Source organism: Rana temporaria, chromosome 1, assembly GCF_905171775.1.
Source record: "Rana temporaria chromosome 1, aRanTem1.1, whole genome shotgun sequence".
In the NCBI taxonomy this organism is placed as follows: domain Eukaryota; kingdom Metazoa; phylum Chordata; class Amphibia; order Anura; family Ranidae; genus Rana; species Rana temporaria.
In genome coordinates this window covers 478,186,184-478,202,595 of record NC_053489.1, presented here as the reverse complement: position 1 = coordinate 478,202,595, position 16,412 = coordinate 478,186,184, and the positions used below count along the sequence as shown (strand labels likewise).

The 16,412-nt window shown below is 44.6% G+C and overlaps 1 protein-coding gene across 1 annotated transcript in view; it reads right to left on the bottom strand.

The window, feature by feature from the left end:
- Nucleotides 1-1,876: 1,876 nt before the first annotated feature.
- The window catches only part of TBCK (TBC1 domain containing kinase), a 361,383-nt gene continuing 346,847 nt past the window's right edge, over nucleotides 1,877-16,412 (bottom strand). The window contains exon 26 of the mRNA XM_040329676.1: nucleotides 1,877-2,169. Within this exon, the coding sequence (XP_040185610.1) occupies nucleotides 2,059-2,169 (111 nt within the window). The 3' untranslated portion in view covers nucleotides 1,877-2,058. The remainder of the gene's footprint in view (nucleotides 2,170-16,412) is intronic.

The window sequence follows — 16,412 nt, the reverse complement described above, 5'->3', positions numbered from 1 at the left end:
ACTGTAGGGGGGCATGGCTGTAGGCGTGACGTCACCGATCGTCGTTCCCTATATCAGGGAACAGACGATCAGTGTCACTGCCACACAGAACGGGGAAGGTGTGTTTACACACAACTCTCCCCGTTCTTCAGCTCGTGGGACACAGGCGGCGATAAAGTCCGCGGGTCCCAGGGGCGCAGTCACGGAGCTTCGGACCGGGTCGCAAGCGCACCGCTGGTGGGGCGCTTGCAACCCTTGCGGCTGGGCTCTTAAAGGCAACGTACAGGTATGTGCCTGTGCCCAGCCGTGCCCTTCTGCCGATGTATATCGGAGTGAAGGGGTCCTTAAGTAGTTAAAAAAAAAATAAAAAATTTATACAGACTGCAAAAAGAGTTCCCTTTACATGATGTTTAAACCCCTTTTAAGTACTAGGTGTGTAACTAAAAAAAATCATCCCAAAGCAGTTAAACAACAGGAGGGTACTGTAAAAGTGTAGCATATTATTTGGAATACAATGTATAATGCAGAATGTTCATCCATGAACAAATATGACAAGGAAGCCATGTTGTTGGGCCAATGAAGTGATTTACTATTGATTAAATATTTGTGCTGCCCCCTTCGAGCCCACTTTGTGCAGCTTAGTGCCAAACTGAAGGGAGTTAGCCATTGTTCACATCAAAGCAAGGCAATGAATCCCTGTTATTTTTGTTTCCATCTTGCTTGGATATCACCCACTTCAATTCAATTGAATTCACTTTAAGCCAGAAAGTATACATACTTTATAGTGCTTTATATGTTACTTGTATACCATTATGGCTAAACATTTCACATTTTTTTAAACCCACTTCTAAATATATCATGTTTTCCAAGACTTCAGTATACTTGACCAATACCTACACAATGTATGTGGCAGAAATGGTTACACCTAAAAACCTCAAGCAGATGGATGATTTTTCTGAAGATTCTGTCCATAATTTGTTACTGAACAGCTAACATCTATATCGTAATGATGACTTTTGTTCTTACACCAGTAGCACCGGTTAACATAATCACATATCAGGTTATTTGCAATATACAAAGTGTATCGTCATTGTTTAAATAAAAAGAAAAAATTGCAAGTCAGTAATTTTAGATTGACTTTGGAAACAGCATATTTCCCATTTTGATTCTTAATTCCTAAACAATAAATTGGCTAATGGTGCTTGTCTGACTGTCATTTGTTGTTATTTAACAGTGGACACATAGCTGTCCACAGATATATTTAGAGCCGGTTCACACTGGGGCGACTCGTCAGGCGACTCAGCCGCCTGACAAGTCGCGTCCCATTCTATTTACCAGAACCGTTCTAATACGAGCGACGTAAGTCGCTCCGACTTAGAAAAAGGTTCTTGTACGACTTTGGGGCGACTTGCATTGACTTCTATACAAAAGTCATTTTGCAAGTCGCCTCTGAAGTCGTCTTCAGGACGCCTTGCCAAGTCGCCCCCGAAGTCGTGCCGCCCCAGTGTGAACCGGCTCTTAGGCCCCGTACACACGACCGAGGAACTCGACGTGCCAAACACATCGAGTTCCTCGTCGAGTTCAGTGTGGAAGCCGCCGAGGAGCTTGGCGGGCCGACTTTCCTCATTCAACAACGAGGAAATAGAGAACATGTTCTCTTTTCGGCCCGACGAGTTCCTCGACGGGTTCCTCGCTGAAAAGTGTACACACGACCGAGTTTCTCGGCAGAATCCAGCTCCGACCGAGTTTCTGGCTGAATTCTGCCGAGAAACTCGGTCGTGTGTACGGGGCCTAACACTTCTTTTAAAAGGCCAACATAACAAAAATATTTCATGATTCCATGACCCAAAATAACACTCTTTCCCTGGGTCTCTATAGGCCAAGAGGTTTGAGATTGCACGATAAATGCAATTTTAATGTAACTCTATCATCGAATGGTTTGTAGACCATTTCACCTTGGTATAGAAACACTTTAGCAGTACTTCTGAATAGATTGTCCAAAACCATGAAATAACATATAGGTGGGCACAGCTCTTTTGTGGGTATGCTGTAATGTTCAGAAGTATTGGCTTGTGTTGCTTAGATCTGTGGAGAAGGGACACTCAGCAGGCCAGTTGGCTTCATCTTGTTAATTCCACCATCCAGAATACAAACTCGAGGATATCCCAGTTTCACAAGATGTGCTGCAAACTGGAAGAAAAACAATATGAAAATGCAGTTATAATTGAGAAATGTGCAACCTGCATTACAATGGGAAAAACTGAATATATTTCAGGGTTTACATTCCACTGTTAAAACTCAATATAACATTTCAGCTCAGACCCCAAGTGGCTAGGTAATTAAAATTTGGCGCCAAGTACAAAGTCCAAATCATCTTGCTTATAATATGAAATAAGTTTTCCAGGCTACCTTTGTTTAGCTGAAGAGCTCTGTAGAATGTCAGTGGCAGCAAACTCACAGACTGCACTAATAACCTGTTCGGCTGTCAAGTAACTAAATATGATCTCCACAAAGGAGATCTACAACAGGCATCAGTTAACAAATTACAAATTAAATTGATGTAACTACATCACTAATTTAATTAGTGTAAAACAAAATTCAGAATTTTCTGTCACAGTGATATCAGTCACACAGACAACAATAAAAGGATCTAACTAGGGTTGTCCCGATACCACTTTTTTGAGACCGAGTACAAGTACTGATACTTTTTTTTCAAGTACTCGCCGATACCGATTACCGATACTTTTTTTTAATGTCATGTGACAGTATTTTTTTACAATTTTTCTTTTATTTTTTTACAGTGATTTGTTTTGGTTTTTTTAGGGGGGGGGGGGTGGATTGTCAGTGTGTTTTTTTATTTACATTTTATTTTCATTTATTTAAAAAAAAAAATATTTATTGCAATTTTTTTTTTCAATCAGCCCTGTTGGGGGTCTTTTGGAGAGATATCAGGGGTCTTAACAGACCTCTGACATCTCCCCTTTAACCACTTCCCGACCGCTATACGACTATAGACGGCGGCACTTTAAAGATGGATATCTCGGTAACGGCAGCATCTGCTGCCATAACTGAGATATCCATCTTTAGTGTGAGCGGTCCTGTAAAAGATAACGGTGGTCTTCGCGGAGCCGTCGGTAGCGGCGGAGGCGATCGGGTCCTTCAGCCTGCTGTGTGGGGATGCGAGTGAGGGCAAGATGGCCCCCACCCGTCCCCATAGCATAGCAGGGCGGAAGTGACGTCAAAACGTCAGTCCCACCCATGCGTCTTAAAGGCACATTTTTTTGTTGTCATTTTTTCAAATGACAAAATTTCCATTTTTTTTTTTTTTTGCATTTAAGTCTAAATATGAGATCTGAGGTCTTTCTGACCCCAGATCTCATATTTAAGAGGACCTGTCATGCTTTTTTCTATTACAAGGGATGTTTCCATTCCTTGTAATAGGAATAAAAGTGATCAATTTTTTTTTCCCAGTGTAAAAAAAAAAAAAAAAAAAAAAAAAAAAAAATAAGAAAAAAACATTTTTTTTTAAAGCGCCCGTCCCGACGAGCTCGCGCGCAGAAGCGAACGCATACATGAGTAGCGTCCGCATATGAAAACGGTGTTCAAACCACACAGGTGAGGTATCGTTAGAGCGAGAGCAATAATTATAGCCCTAGACCTCCTCTGTAGCTCAAAAAATGCAACCTATAGAATTTTTTAAACGTCACCTATCGAGATTTTTAAGGGTAAAAGTTTGACGCCATGCCACGAGTGGGCGCAATTTTTAAGCGTGACATGTTGGGTATCATTTTACTCGGCGTAACATTATCTTTCACAATATATAAAAAAATTGGGCCAAATTTATTGCTGTCTTATATTTTAATTCAAAAAAGTGATTTTTTCCCCAAAAAAGTGCGCTTGTAAGACCGCTGCGCAAATATGGTGTGACAAAAAGTATTTCAATGATCGCCATTTTATTCTCTATGGTGTTAGAAAAAAATATATATAATGTTTGGGGGTTTTAAGTAATTTTCTAGCAAGAAAAAATGTTTTAGTCTTGTAAACATCAAATCTGAAAAACACCCAAGGTACTGAAGTGGTTAAGACAGAGAAAGGGACTAAGGACACAGATTCCCCAGTCCCTTTCTCTGCAGCCTTTAGCTGAAATTAATGGAGGGAAGCCCCTCTCCATTCATAAACGGAAGCATCGTAAACACAGGTTACGATGCTCAGTTATATGAATGGACAGAGTCAATGATCACTGACTCTGTTCATTCTGAAAAGGTAGGAGCCGGGTTTAGCGGCTCCTACCTCCGCTCTCCATCCTGACAAATTGAGGGGGGAGAGAGGACAGCACGGAACACGGGGGGGGGAGAGAGGACAGCACGGAACACGGGGGGAAAGAGAGCACAGCACGGAACACGGGGGGGGGGGGGGAGAGAGCATGGCACGGAACACAGGGGGGAAAGAGAGCACGGCACGGAACACAGGGGGGAAAGAGAGCACGGCACGAAACACGGGGGGAAAGAGAGCACAGCACGGAACACGGGGGAAAGAGAGGACAGCACGAAACACAGGGGAAAGAGAGGACAGCACGAACACAGGGGAAAGAGAGGACAGCACGGAACACGGGGGGAATAGAGAGCACAGCACGGAACACGGGGCAAAAAGAGGACAGCACGGAACACGGGGGGAAAGAGAGCACAGCACGGAACACGGGGAAAAGAGAGCACAGCACGGAACACGGGGGAAAAGAGCACAGCACGGAACACGGGGAAAAAGAGCACAGCACGGAACACGGGGGAAAAGAGAGGACAGCACGGAACACGGGGGAAAGAGAGGACAGCACGGAACACGGGGGAAAGAGAGCACAGCACGGAACAAGGGGGGGAAGAGAGCACAGCACAGAATACGGGGGGGGAAGAGAGCACAGCACGGAACACGGGAGGGGGGGAGAGAGCACAGCACGGAACACGGGGGAAAGAGAGCACAGCACGGAACACGGGGGAAAGAGAGGACAGCACGGAACACGGGGGAAAGAGAGGACAGCACGGAACACGGGGGAAAGAGAGGACAGCACGGAACACGGGGAGGGGGGAAGAGAGCACAGCACGGAACACAGGGGAAAGAGAGCACAGAACACAAAAGAAAGAGAGCACAGCACGGAACACGGGGGAAAGAGAGCACAGCACGGAACACAGGGGAAAGACAGCACGAAGCAGGGGGAAATACAGCACGGAGCAGGGGGAAATACAGCACAGAGCAGGGGGAAATACAGCACAGAGCAGGGGGAAAGACAGCACGGAGCAGGGGGAAAGACAGCACGGAGCAGGGGGAAAGACAGCACGGGGGGGGGGAAGACTTGCAACTCCCCTGCCTGCCCAGATATCGGCTGAGGCATCGGAGTATTTCCCCCTGAGTACAAGTACTCTGGGAAATGCTTGGTATCGGTATCTGGACATCCCTAGTTCCTCACCCTCCTCCAAAGTGTTCAAAACTAAACAAAATGGATGGAGTTACATTTTAGTAGGCTGAAACAATAACAATGGAATCAACTAACGTCCCACTGGGAGACCCGAGCGACCAGCTGGCATGTTTGCCAGCTGGCCGGAGTCCCGAAGAAAGCCTTGGATGTAGAAACTCTGAAGCGATGTCATGGCATCACTTCCGGTTTACTGGAATCTTAAAAGCGCCAGTTTTAAAAAAAGTCTAAAGTATTCAAAAACGCTGATCTTGGTGTTCTGAATGCTTTCTTATAGACCCCATATCCCTCCATAGGAAAACCTGTAACATGCTTATTGCTGTCACAAGGGATGTTTACATTCCTTGTGACAGCAAAAAAAGTGATAAAACAAACATTTTTTAAATAAATGAAAGCAAAAGTGTAATAAAAAAAATCTATGGGCCAGATTCACAAAGAGATACGACGGTGTATCTCCAGATACACCATCGTATCTCTGACTTACACTGGTCCTATCTATGCGTCTGATTCATAGAATCAGTTACGCATAGATAGGGCTAAGATCCGACAGGTGTAACTGTGTTAAACTCTCGGATCTTATTTTCAATTTAAAAATGGCGCCGGGGGCGTTCCCACTGATTTACGTTGAATAATATGTAAATCAGCGAGATACGCAAATTCACGAACGTACGCGGACCCGACGCAGTCTTCTCACAACGTTTCCGTAGCAGCGTTCCCGGCGTATACTTACCCTTGCTTCTATGAGGCGCAGCCAATGTTAAGTATAGCCGTCGTTCCCGCGTCGAATTTGAATTTTTTTACGTCGTTTGCGTAAGTCGTTCTCGAATACGGATGTACGTCGTTTACGTAAGCGTCGAAACCACTGACGTCCTAGCGACGTCAGTGGGAGCAATGCACGCCGGGAAATTCCCCGGATGGCGCATGCGCATTTAAATCGGCGCGGGAAAGCGCCTGATTTAAATAGTACACTCCCCCTAGCCGCGGAATTTGCATTACGCCGGGGGAGTTACGATCCGCCGCTGCAAGTTTGGAGGTAAGTGGTTTGTGAATTACCCACTTGCCTCCCAAACTTGCGGGAGCGGATCTTAAATCACGTAGATCGAGCGGATCTATAGATCCGCTGATCTACGTGAATCTGGCCCTATAAATTAAAAAAAAAAATTAGGTGCCCCTGTCCCAGCGTGCAAATGCAAAAACATGCATTGGTCCTGAACGCACGCAGACCACGATCGCGCCACACATGTGAGGTATCTTTGCGAATGTCAGATCATGGGCAGTAATTCTAGCACTGGACTTCCTCTGTATATTCAAAATGGTAACCTGTAAAGGCTTTTAAAGTGTCAGCTATAGATAGTAAAATTTACGTTGTTTGTCATTGTTGTGCGGGCATGTACAATTTTAAAGCGTGACAGGTTTGGTATAGATTTACTCGGCATGACATCATCTTTTATATTTTACAAAAAATTGGGTTATGTATTGTGTTTTTTTGCCTTCAAATTTAAAAAAGTGTATTTTTTATTTTCCCCTCCCAAAAACTGCATTTGAAAAACCTCTGCGCAAATATCGTGTGGCATAAAAAAATTGCAAAACCAAAATTTTTTTTAATTAGATTTTGGGGATATTAGTATTTTTCTAGCAAAGAATATGGATTTAAACTTGTAAACAAAAAGTACCAGAAAAAGCATGGTCTTCAAGTGGTTAAAAAGTGATTGATGCAGCAACAGTAGTGTACTGAAAAAGTTCATCTTGTAATGCTACAATGTTTTCATTTAAACTGTAAAGTTAAAAAGTAGAAGTGAAAAGTAAATGGATGCCGGAGAAACATGTTTTTTTTAGCTAGCTGTAAAAACCTTCAGCTCTAGTACAATTCTAAATGAACATACTGCACACAATATAGGCATGAAGCATTAAGGAATAAAATATGAAGGCAGTCACTAACAGGTCAAAAGTACGCAGTGCAATGTAGAGGCAAGTAACTGCTTCATAAGTGCCAATATAGAAACCGGCTACAGTTTAGCTCATAAATATCTACAGAAGGTGCAAACAGTTTTGCCAGTAGAACAGTGGCACAGGATCTAAGTGAATGGAGCTTAGGCAGCTGTCGGGCTTCTAGCCTTTTGCCCTTTGTTAAGTCACAAAGTAATCACACCCTATGAGTATGTTATGTTTTTGTAATCTGTTCTTTACTGTAATCCATTGGGGTGAAATTTAATCTTCCACCAACTTTGCTAAACCAATTCTGTGAGATGTCAAAAATGTCTGTGTGGTCATAGTAAAATTAACTGCAGTTTTCCTAAAGCTGCAGAATGACCAATTATAGGCTTCAGAAAACAGAGCACAAAAAATAAAACAGAAAAACAGAGACTTGAGCCAGTCATTGATAAGCCCTGGCAGATTTTGAGAAGAAGGAATAAATATAGAAATATGTGAGTTAACACACCTCACAACCCTCCTAACACTGGACTTGGCCAGAACAAATATTAAAGGATAAGTTCACCTTTAGGAGCATGTTACATTTTAACCCATATTTAACATGCCCCTATTTACCCACCTTTCCGTCAACAGAGTGCCTCTCCCTCTGACAGCCATTGTAAAATCTTGAAAATGTCGGAGCTGCAGTATTCATTCACAGCAGTCTGTGAATGAATTAACTAACTTTTCCATCAAAAGGTGACCTAACGCTTTTCCTTCAAAAGATGACCTTACTCATAATAGTAAGATCTTTTTTTGACAGAAACGCGTTAGCTGCTCTGTGGAACATTTTAATGCTTAGAAATAATAAAGAAGAAGCCTTTATACTCATCAATCTATCCAATGAAGAGCCGAGAAGCCGTGGAGAGAGCAACGTGGGATCACGCCCACGGAAATTTGGGGCTCAGGTAAGTAAAACTGGGGGGCCGGACCCTGCACGGTGTTTATTCACCTTAATGGATCCTATGAAACCCCTTTAATCGCTCTTTCAACAAGTCCCGCCTGCCACTGCGGCAGACGGACTTGCAGTTTCAATGGTCTGTTTGCATGCTTATGAGCACATTCATGGTACATTCACACCGCTTCAAGCTCTGAAACTGAAAGCCCGTACAGGGGTATGGGCAACAGAGCTGTGAGCAGTGTGTGCAGGGCCTAACATTGCATTCATGATCTGCTGATGGATCCTTTAAAAAAAAACATATTAAATGCACATTTTTTTCACAGAAAAAAATGTGTTTATTATTTTGTGTTCACAAGGGTAAACCTAGCCTTTAATCAAACTAGACAGATATATCAATATGTCCTAAAATTAACTTTAACTTTTATAGACAGGTAATGGTTACAAGAAAGCATTGGATGAAGAAAGCCTCAGATGAGCTCTAATGTCATTTTAAACCTTGAAACTAAAGCTTAAATATGGAGATCAGACTTCTTGCTGAGCTGATCATTCCCCTTTAAAAATTAGGGAGGCAGTTAAGTTGGTTGTGTTCAGATAGCTCATATAACTTTAGGAACAATGGAAGTGTTCAAAAGTCATATATACAGTACAAACAGAGAACACCCCCAGTTCAAATAATTTCAACATCTAAATGAACCACTGAAACTTGGTGGCAGCCCACATATCAGTTGCTTGGTGGCAGATGAGGTCAACATGATCTGTCTACAGATAATTTGAATATGGAACCATAGCTTTTCCCCCTAATTTATCCTGCTTTAACTCAGTGCACAACAATCCTACTCTGAATACAAATTTGGCTAAATCAGTGATAAAAGCCAAAATAGTTAAACATAAAAAAACAAACAAAAAAACATTAATATTAACAAAAGGGGCATTCTGAAAAAAAAAATGGGATCGCAAAGGGAAATATGTAACACAATTCCACCAGCAGCATAAGGTCAGAATGTCTGCATTGGCATTTACTCCGTTTTACCATTGCGCAGTCCAAATAACAATGAGGCCTACCATTTAGATTTGGTTATTCTTCTCAGGATAAAATGCACTTGGTATTCATGTGTGTACATCTGCTCCAGGCCTAGGCATTTGTCAGGATGAGCACCTAGCAATTACTCTGCTTAATGTCTTAATTGTTTCCAGACAAGAAAATTGATTGATCAAAGAAGCACTGACTATTATAGGTGACAGCTCATAAAAAGACCATTTCATGACAAAAGCAGGCAAAGAAAGGTGTGATGAGTGACTCCTTGTTGCCGTCTTTATTTGTGATGGTTGAGCGAATCGGAAGCCTTTGCTATGACAGCACAACACTGACAATATAAAACGGAAGGAGTACTGTATCTACATCAACAGAATGATCTTCAATTTTACAAAATGTATTTTTAATTTTTATTTTTCCTTTTCTTCTTTTTTTGTAACGGTTAAATTGTGAATTCTGCAGGTAGCAATACATGAAAAGGTGAAAATAAAACAAATAACCTGTAGATGGAAAACCGGTTACTTGTGGATTTAAATGACCTACCAAGGCTGTCAGAGGTACACGCATCAAGATCCAGGATTGGACAGTACCAACCTAACTACAAATATTTGGCTCAACTAAACATCTATGTTTATTCACTAGCGATGAAAGAGAAGAGAAGAGGAGGGGAGGAGAGCATTGCTACCGTGTCTCATCACAGAGAGGAACCAATAACATGTGGAGTAGGTTTTCTAGACCATAGTCAGACAGCAGTAATTTCACATGAGATTGAAAACCATACAACTGAAAATGACCTTATCTCACCTGTCAGTGTCTGGGTATTGTGGTATATGAAGAAGTATAAACTAATGCTGAACTGTGGGTGCTGCTTGAGGCTCCAACAGGTTCTCTTCTAATAAAACGCTGGGAGCGCAGATGCGGATGGAGAGAAAAGTCCTTAGCCACACATCACTACAAAAACTTGTGTGTGAAAAGTGAAAACAGCCTCAACCTGGGCTCCAACCAGGCCACCCCCCAATGTGTTTTGCCCTGCCCATGGTGCTTAATTATGGGGATCATGATTAGGTTTTTGTAGCGATATGAGACTAGGGACTTTTCTCTTTATAATTAAGAAGTCTAAATATGATTCACAAATATTGCACACTGTGGGGAAAATTCACCAAAACTGGTGCACACAGAATCTGGCGCAGCTGTGCATAGTAAATCTCCAGCAATGTTGCACCTTTTATTCTATAAAAATCATTCATACTACAGAGATACGTGCCAAACATGCATTTTGTGTGAAAATAGTTAGAAGGCCAGGCATTTTTCTAGGACTTTTGTCCCAATATAAAAAATCTGTAACTATTTTTATACAAGTAGATAAGGTGTTAATGCCATGTGCAGTACAAGCCAATGCTCAGTCTTGTCTTTTTAAGTGGCAGCACATTATTGTTCTCCTGCCAACCTCATTGCCTGTTTTACTATCTGACAGACACATACTGTATATAAGGCTCAGGTCAGTCACATATATAAGGCTATTTTTTCTATACACACTTTATTAATACCAGTCCTAACATAATTATGATACCCTGGCTATAATACCTTGTTACTAACTTCCATTCAACTTACAACGTTTCAGATGTGCCTATTGTACAGGACGCCATGGCTGGGTCCTGGAAGGACGTTATATTTCCCCTCTGTTTGGACTGTGGTGCCTTTAAGGGAATGGAAAGGGTTAACGCACCTGTGTAAGGAAGTAGTTTAAAGCAGACAGGAAGTGCAGGTGAGGGTGAAGGAGTGTAGGAGAGTCTATGCATGGTGAATGGTGGACAAGGAAAGCTGTGGAAGCTATGAAAAGCTGTGAAAGGACTTGGCAGTGTGTTGCCTGAAAGCCTGCTACTGAAGGACTTACCTGCAAGGACTGTTTAACTGCGATAGCAGTTCTGAGCTGTACAAGTCGGTGAGACTGTTATTTCCTTTGTTTTTGCTGCTGCTAAGCCATTTAAGTTTAATAAACCTTAGTTTTGATTTAAAAAGCCTGTGTCCTGCGATCAAGCTGGTCCCCCAAACATTACACTGGTGCTCGAATGCGGGCAGGACAGAATAACAGGCATAAGAAGAGAAAAAAAAAAAAAACTTTTTTTCTTTTTGCATTGGACTTTATATTGAACTGACATTTAAAGAGACAGTACATTGAATTTATGTCCTGGGTTAAAGCTGCACAAACATTGAAAGTTGAAGCAATGGAGGAGCTAATTAAACAGCTGACCTTGGCTAACATACAAGCGCAGACTCGCAATGAGGAAGCTAATCAGCGCTTAGCAGCCCAGCTGGAGGCACAACAAACTTACCACAAAGAGGCGCTGGCTCTGCAGCAAGAAAATACTCGCCTGTTGGCGGCCCAGCAAGCGACGCAGCAAGGGGTTATGCAGGCTCAGGTGACGGCTTTAAAGGAAGCAGTGCAGCAGCTGTCTCAGGTTCGGGAACAAGCGGCTGTTGCCCCTGGCAACCAGGTGACTGTGAGGGCAAGCCATTTTCTACAGAAATTATCCCTGAGCGATGATGTAGAGGCATTTCTTGCTACATTTGAGAGGACAGCGGAGAGAGAAGGATGGTCTCAGGACCAGTGGGCCGGCCTCATTGCTCCTTTTCTCACTGGAGATCCTCAAAAAGCCTACTTTGACCTGCCACCAGATGATGCTAAAGACTATCAAAAGTTAAAGGCAGAAATTCTGGCTCGTCTGGGGGTGACTACGGCCGTTCGGGCCCAACGTGTACACCAATGGAAATATCGTCCAGATCGGCCACCCCGGTCTCAAATGCATGACCTGGTGCAACTAGTAAAAAAATGGCTGCAGCCTGAGGTGTTGTCTGGCCCCCAAATTGTGGAGCGGGTCGTGCTGGACCGATACCTGAGGTCCCTGCCAGATGACCTCCAACGGTGGGTCAGCCATGGAGACCCCAAAACAGCAAACCTCCTTGTTGAGATGGTGGAACGATATACAGTGGTGGAGGACCTGCTCGGACCTACCAAGCGCATAGGGCCTAGTCTGCCACGGCCTGTTCGACCAACTGCTGCCCTTCGAAAGGATGTTCCAAGGAGCCCTGGGACAAACACCCCGGAAGGCCAAGAGACACTCCCGGTACCTTCGCAGCGTTCTGTTCCTGTTCGGAGAGGAGGGGATGTACAATGTTGGCGATGTCATTCCTGGGGTCATACCCGGGCACACTGCCCACTGCAAGAGGAGCCCATGGAATGCGGGGTTCTTCGGAGGGGGTCTTTTTGTGCCCACAAAGTGTGCACCACACACCTCGACCTGGATGAGGAAAAGTTTGAGTGTGAAGTCCAAGTGAACCACCACCCTGCCCGGGCTTTGTTGGACTCTGGAAGCATGGTAACCCTGGTTCATCCTAGAGTGATTGGGAAGATCGGTCCGGTAAGAAAAACTTTACGGGTGGTATGCATTCACGGGGACACTAGAGAGTACCCGCTCATCACGTTGTCTATCTCCTCAGCATGTGGCACTGTTACTCAAGAGGTGGGGGTGATAAAGAACTTGGTGCATGATGTTATAATAGGACGAGACTGTCCATTGTTTACAAAACTGTGGGAACAAGGAGAACAGTTCAGAGACTGGGGAGAAACTAGCCCCCCTGTTCCTGCTGCTGAGAGGGATAACCCTGAACTGCCAAACGTTAATGTGGACCCAGATGGGGAAAATGCTAATGATTGGGTTAATGGTGATGAAAGTAGTGTTGATACTATTGAGGATGTCAAGATATGTGGTCCACAGACCTACCAAAACACTAAGGGGGAGGAGCCTTTCCCACTTCAGGTAATGCTGGGGGAAGAGGATGAGGAAGTGGCCTCTACCCCTGCGCTGCCGGATTTGGGTGTTCCCCATGGGGCATTTGGGACTGCTCAGATGCAGGACCCCACTTTTGCCCATGCACGGGAACAAGTGGTAGTAGTAAATGGGGTTCCCCAAGAGCCAGGTGCGAATGAGAGGTGGCCACACTTTGCAATATATAATGAATTGCTGTATCGGGTTACCAAGGAGAGAGAAAATGTGGTAGAGCAATTGTTGGTACCCCAACAATATAGACGAAAGGTTCTGGACCTGGCCCATAACGATGTGTTAGGGGGACACCTGGGAGTTGAAAAAACGGAGGCACGGATCACCGACCGGTTTTACTGGCCAGGTCTGAAAGCAGAGGTAAAGAGATACTGTACCTCTTGTCCGACCTGTCAGTTGACCGCTCCGGTGACTCATTTTCGGAGCCCTTTGGTCCCTCTGCCCATAATTGAGGTCCCATTCGAGAGGATAGCCATGGATATAGTGGGTCCCTTGGTAAAGTCAGCTCGAGGTCACTCCTACATATTGGTGATTCTTGACTATGCCACCCGATATCCTGAGGCGCTACCCCTGCGGAATACCTCCTCAAAGGCCATTGCCCGGGAATTATTCCAGATGTTTACACGGACTGGTTTCCCCAAGGAAATACTCACAGACCAGGGTACCCCGTTTATGTCAAGGGTTATGGCCGATGTGTGTAAGCTGTTCCGGATTAAACAGCTACGCACATCGGTCTACCATCCCCAAACGGACGGGTTGGTGGAACGCTTTAATAAGACCCTTAAATCTATGCTCAAGAAAGTGGTACACAGGGATGGGAAAGATTGGGACTGCCTGTTACCAGCTCTCCTGTTTGCTATCCGGGAAGTGCCCCAGGCCTCCACGGGTTTTTCGCCCTTTGAGTTGGTATATGGGCGGAGACCTCGCGGACTTCTTGACGTGGTTAAAGAGGAGTGGGAAAGTGAACCTGTTCAGCATAAGAGTGTCCTGGAATATGTCTCCCAAATGCAGGAAAGGATCCAAACCGTGATGCCGCTAGTCAAAGAGCATTTGCAAAAAGCCCAGGAGGCTCAACGACGGGTCTATAACAGGGCTGCTAAAATAAGGCACTTCCAAGTGGGGGATCGAGTAGCGGTGCTAATTCCCACTGTGGAAAGTAAGTTCTTAGCCAGGTGGCAAGGACCCTTTGAAGTTGTGGAAAAAGTGGGAGAGGTCAATTATAGAGTCCACCAGCCAGGCAAGAGGAAACCGTATCAGATATATCATGTCAACTTGTTAAAGCCCTGGACAGACAGGGAACCGGTGACCTCCCTGGCTAGTGCAAGGCTTGAGCCACAGGTTGGGGTGGAGAGTGTCCAAGTAGCAAATACCCTATCTAAATACCAAAGTCAGCAGGCAAAGGAGTTCTTGCAGAGAAATAAAGAGAAGTTTTCAGACTTGCCGGGGCTAACTAGTATCATAGAGCATGATATTATCACGGAACCTGGAGTCAAAGTTTTTGTCAGGCCCTACCGCATCCCAGAGGCTCAAAGGAAGGCCGTTTCAGAGGAAGTAAAGAAGATGCTGGACCTGGAGATCATTGAGGAATCGCAGAGTGAGTGGTCGAGCCCGATTGTGTTGGTACCAAAGCCCAACGGGACTCTGCGATTCTGCAATGATTTCCGGAAGCTTAATGAAGTTTCACGGTTTGATGCCTACCCCATGCCCCGGGTAGATGAACTTATTGAGAGACTAGGTCCAGCTAGGTATATCACAACATTAGACCTTACCAAGGGGTATTGGCAAATCCCATTAACTAAGGCTGCTAAAAAGAAAACTGCTTTTTCTACTCCAGAGGGGAGTTTTCAGTACAAAAGAATGCCTTTTGGACTGCAAACTGCTCCAGCCACGTTCCAGCGAGCAATGGATAGGATTTTACGACCTCATCGGGAGTATGCCTCAGTGTACTTGGACGACATAGTCATTTTTAGCAGAGACTGGGAGTCACACTTGCCCAAAGTCCAGGCAGTACTGGACTCTCTCTGGAAAGAGGGGTTTACAATAAACCCTGAAAAATGTGCTTTGGGAATGGAGGAGGTGAAATACCTGGGCTATATTGTGGGTAGAGGGGTGGTGAAACCTCAGGTCAGCAAGGTAGAGGCTATAAAGAGTTGGCCCCGCCCCCTCACAAAAAAGCAGGTACGTGCATTCCTGGGCATGGTGGGATACTACAGGAGGTTCGTACCCAACTTTGCCACATTGGCGGCTCCATTGACCGATCTGACTAAGGGTCGGAAATCGGTCATGGTGGAGTGGAATGCAGACGCTGAGAAGGCTTTTTTGGTGCTCAAGTCAGCACTGTGCCAACACCCTGTCTTGATAGCGCCCAATTTTTCAGAAGAGTTTGTTGTCCAAACTGATGCTTCCGATGTAGGATTGGGAGCTGTGTTGTCACAGGTTGTTTGTGGTGAGGAACACCCAGTAGTCTTCCTCAGTAGAAAGTTGACACCAGCGGAGAAAAACTACGCTATTATTGAAAGAGAGTGTCTGGCCATTAAGTGGGCTCTGGATTCCCTCAGGTATTACCTCTTGGGGAGGAAGTTTAGGCTCATTTCTGATCATGCCCCTTTAACATGGATGAGGCAGGGTAAAGGGACTAATGCCAGGATTACACGTTGGTTCCTGGCGCTCCAAGAATTTAAGTTTGTAGTGGAGCATAGGCCCGGGAGACTGCATCAAAATGCAGATGCCCTCTCCCGAGTCCATTGTTTGAGCTCCACTGTTGCCTCCACCTCCTTGGCGTTGGGGCACAGGGGGGGGATATGTACAGGACGCCATGGCTGGGTCCTGGAAGGACGTTATATTTCCCCTCTGTTTGGACTGTGGTGCCTTTAAGGGAATGGAAAGGGTTAACGCACCTGTGTAAGGAAGTAGTTTAAAGCAGACAGGAAGTGCAGGTGAGGGTGAAGGAGTGTAGGAGAGTCTATGCATGGTGAATGGTGGACAAGGAAAGCTGTGGAAGCTATGAAAAGCTGTGAAAGGACTTGGCAGTGTGTTGCCTGAAAGCCTGCTACTGAAGGACTTACCTGCAAGGACTGTTTAACTGCGATAGCAGTTCTGAGCTGTACAAGTCGGTGAGACTGTTATTTCCTTTGTTTTTGCTGCTGCTAAGCCATTTAAGTTTAATAAACCTTAGTTTTGATTTAAAAAGCCTGTGTCCTGCGATCAAGCTGGTCCCCCAAACATTAC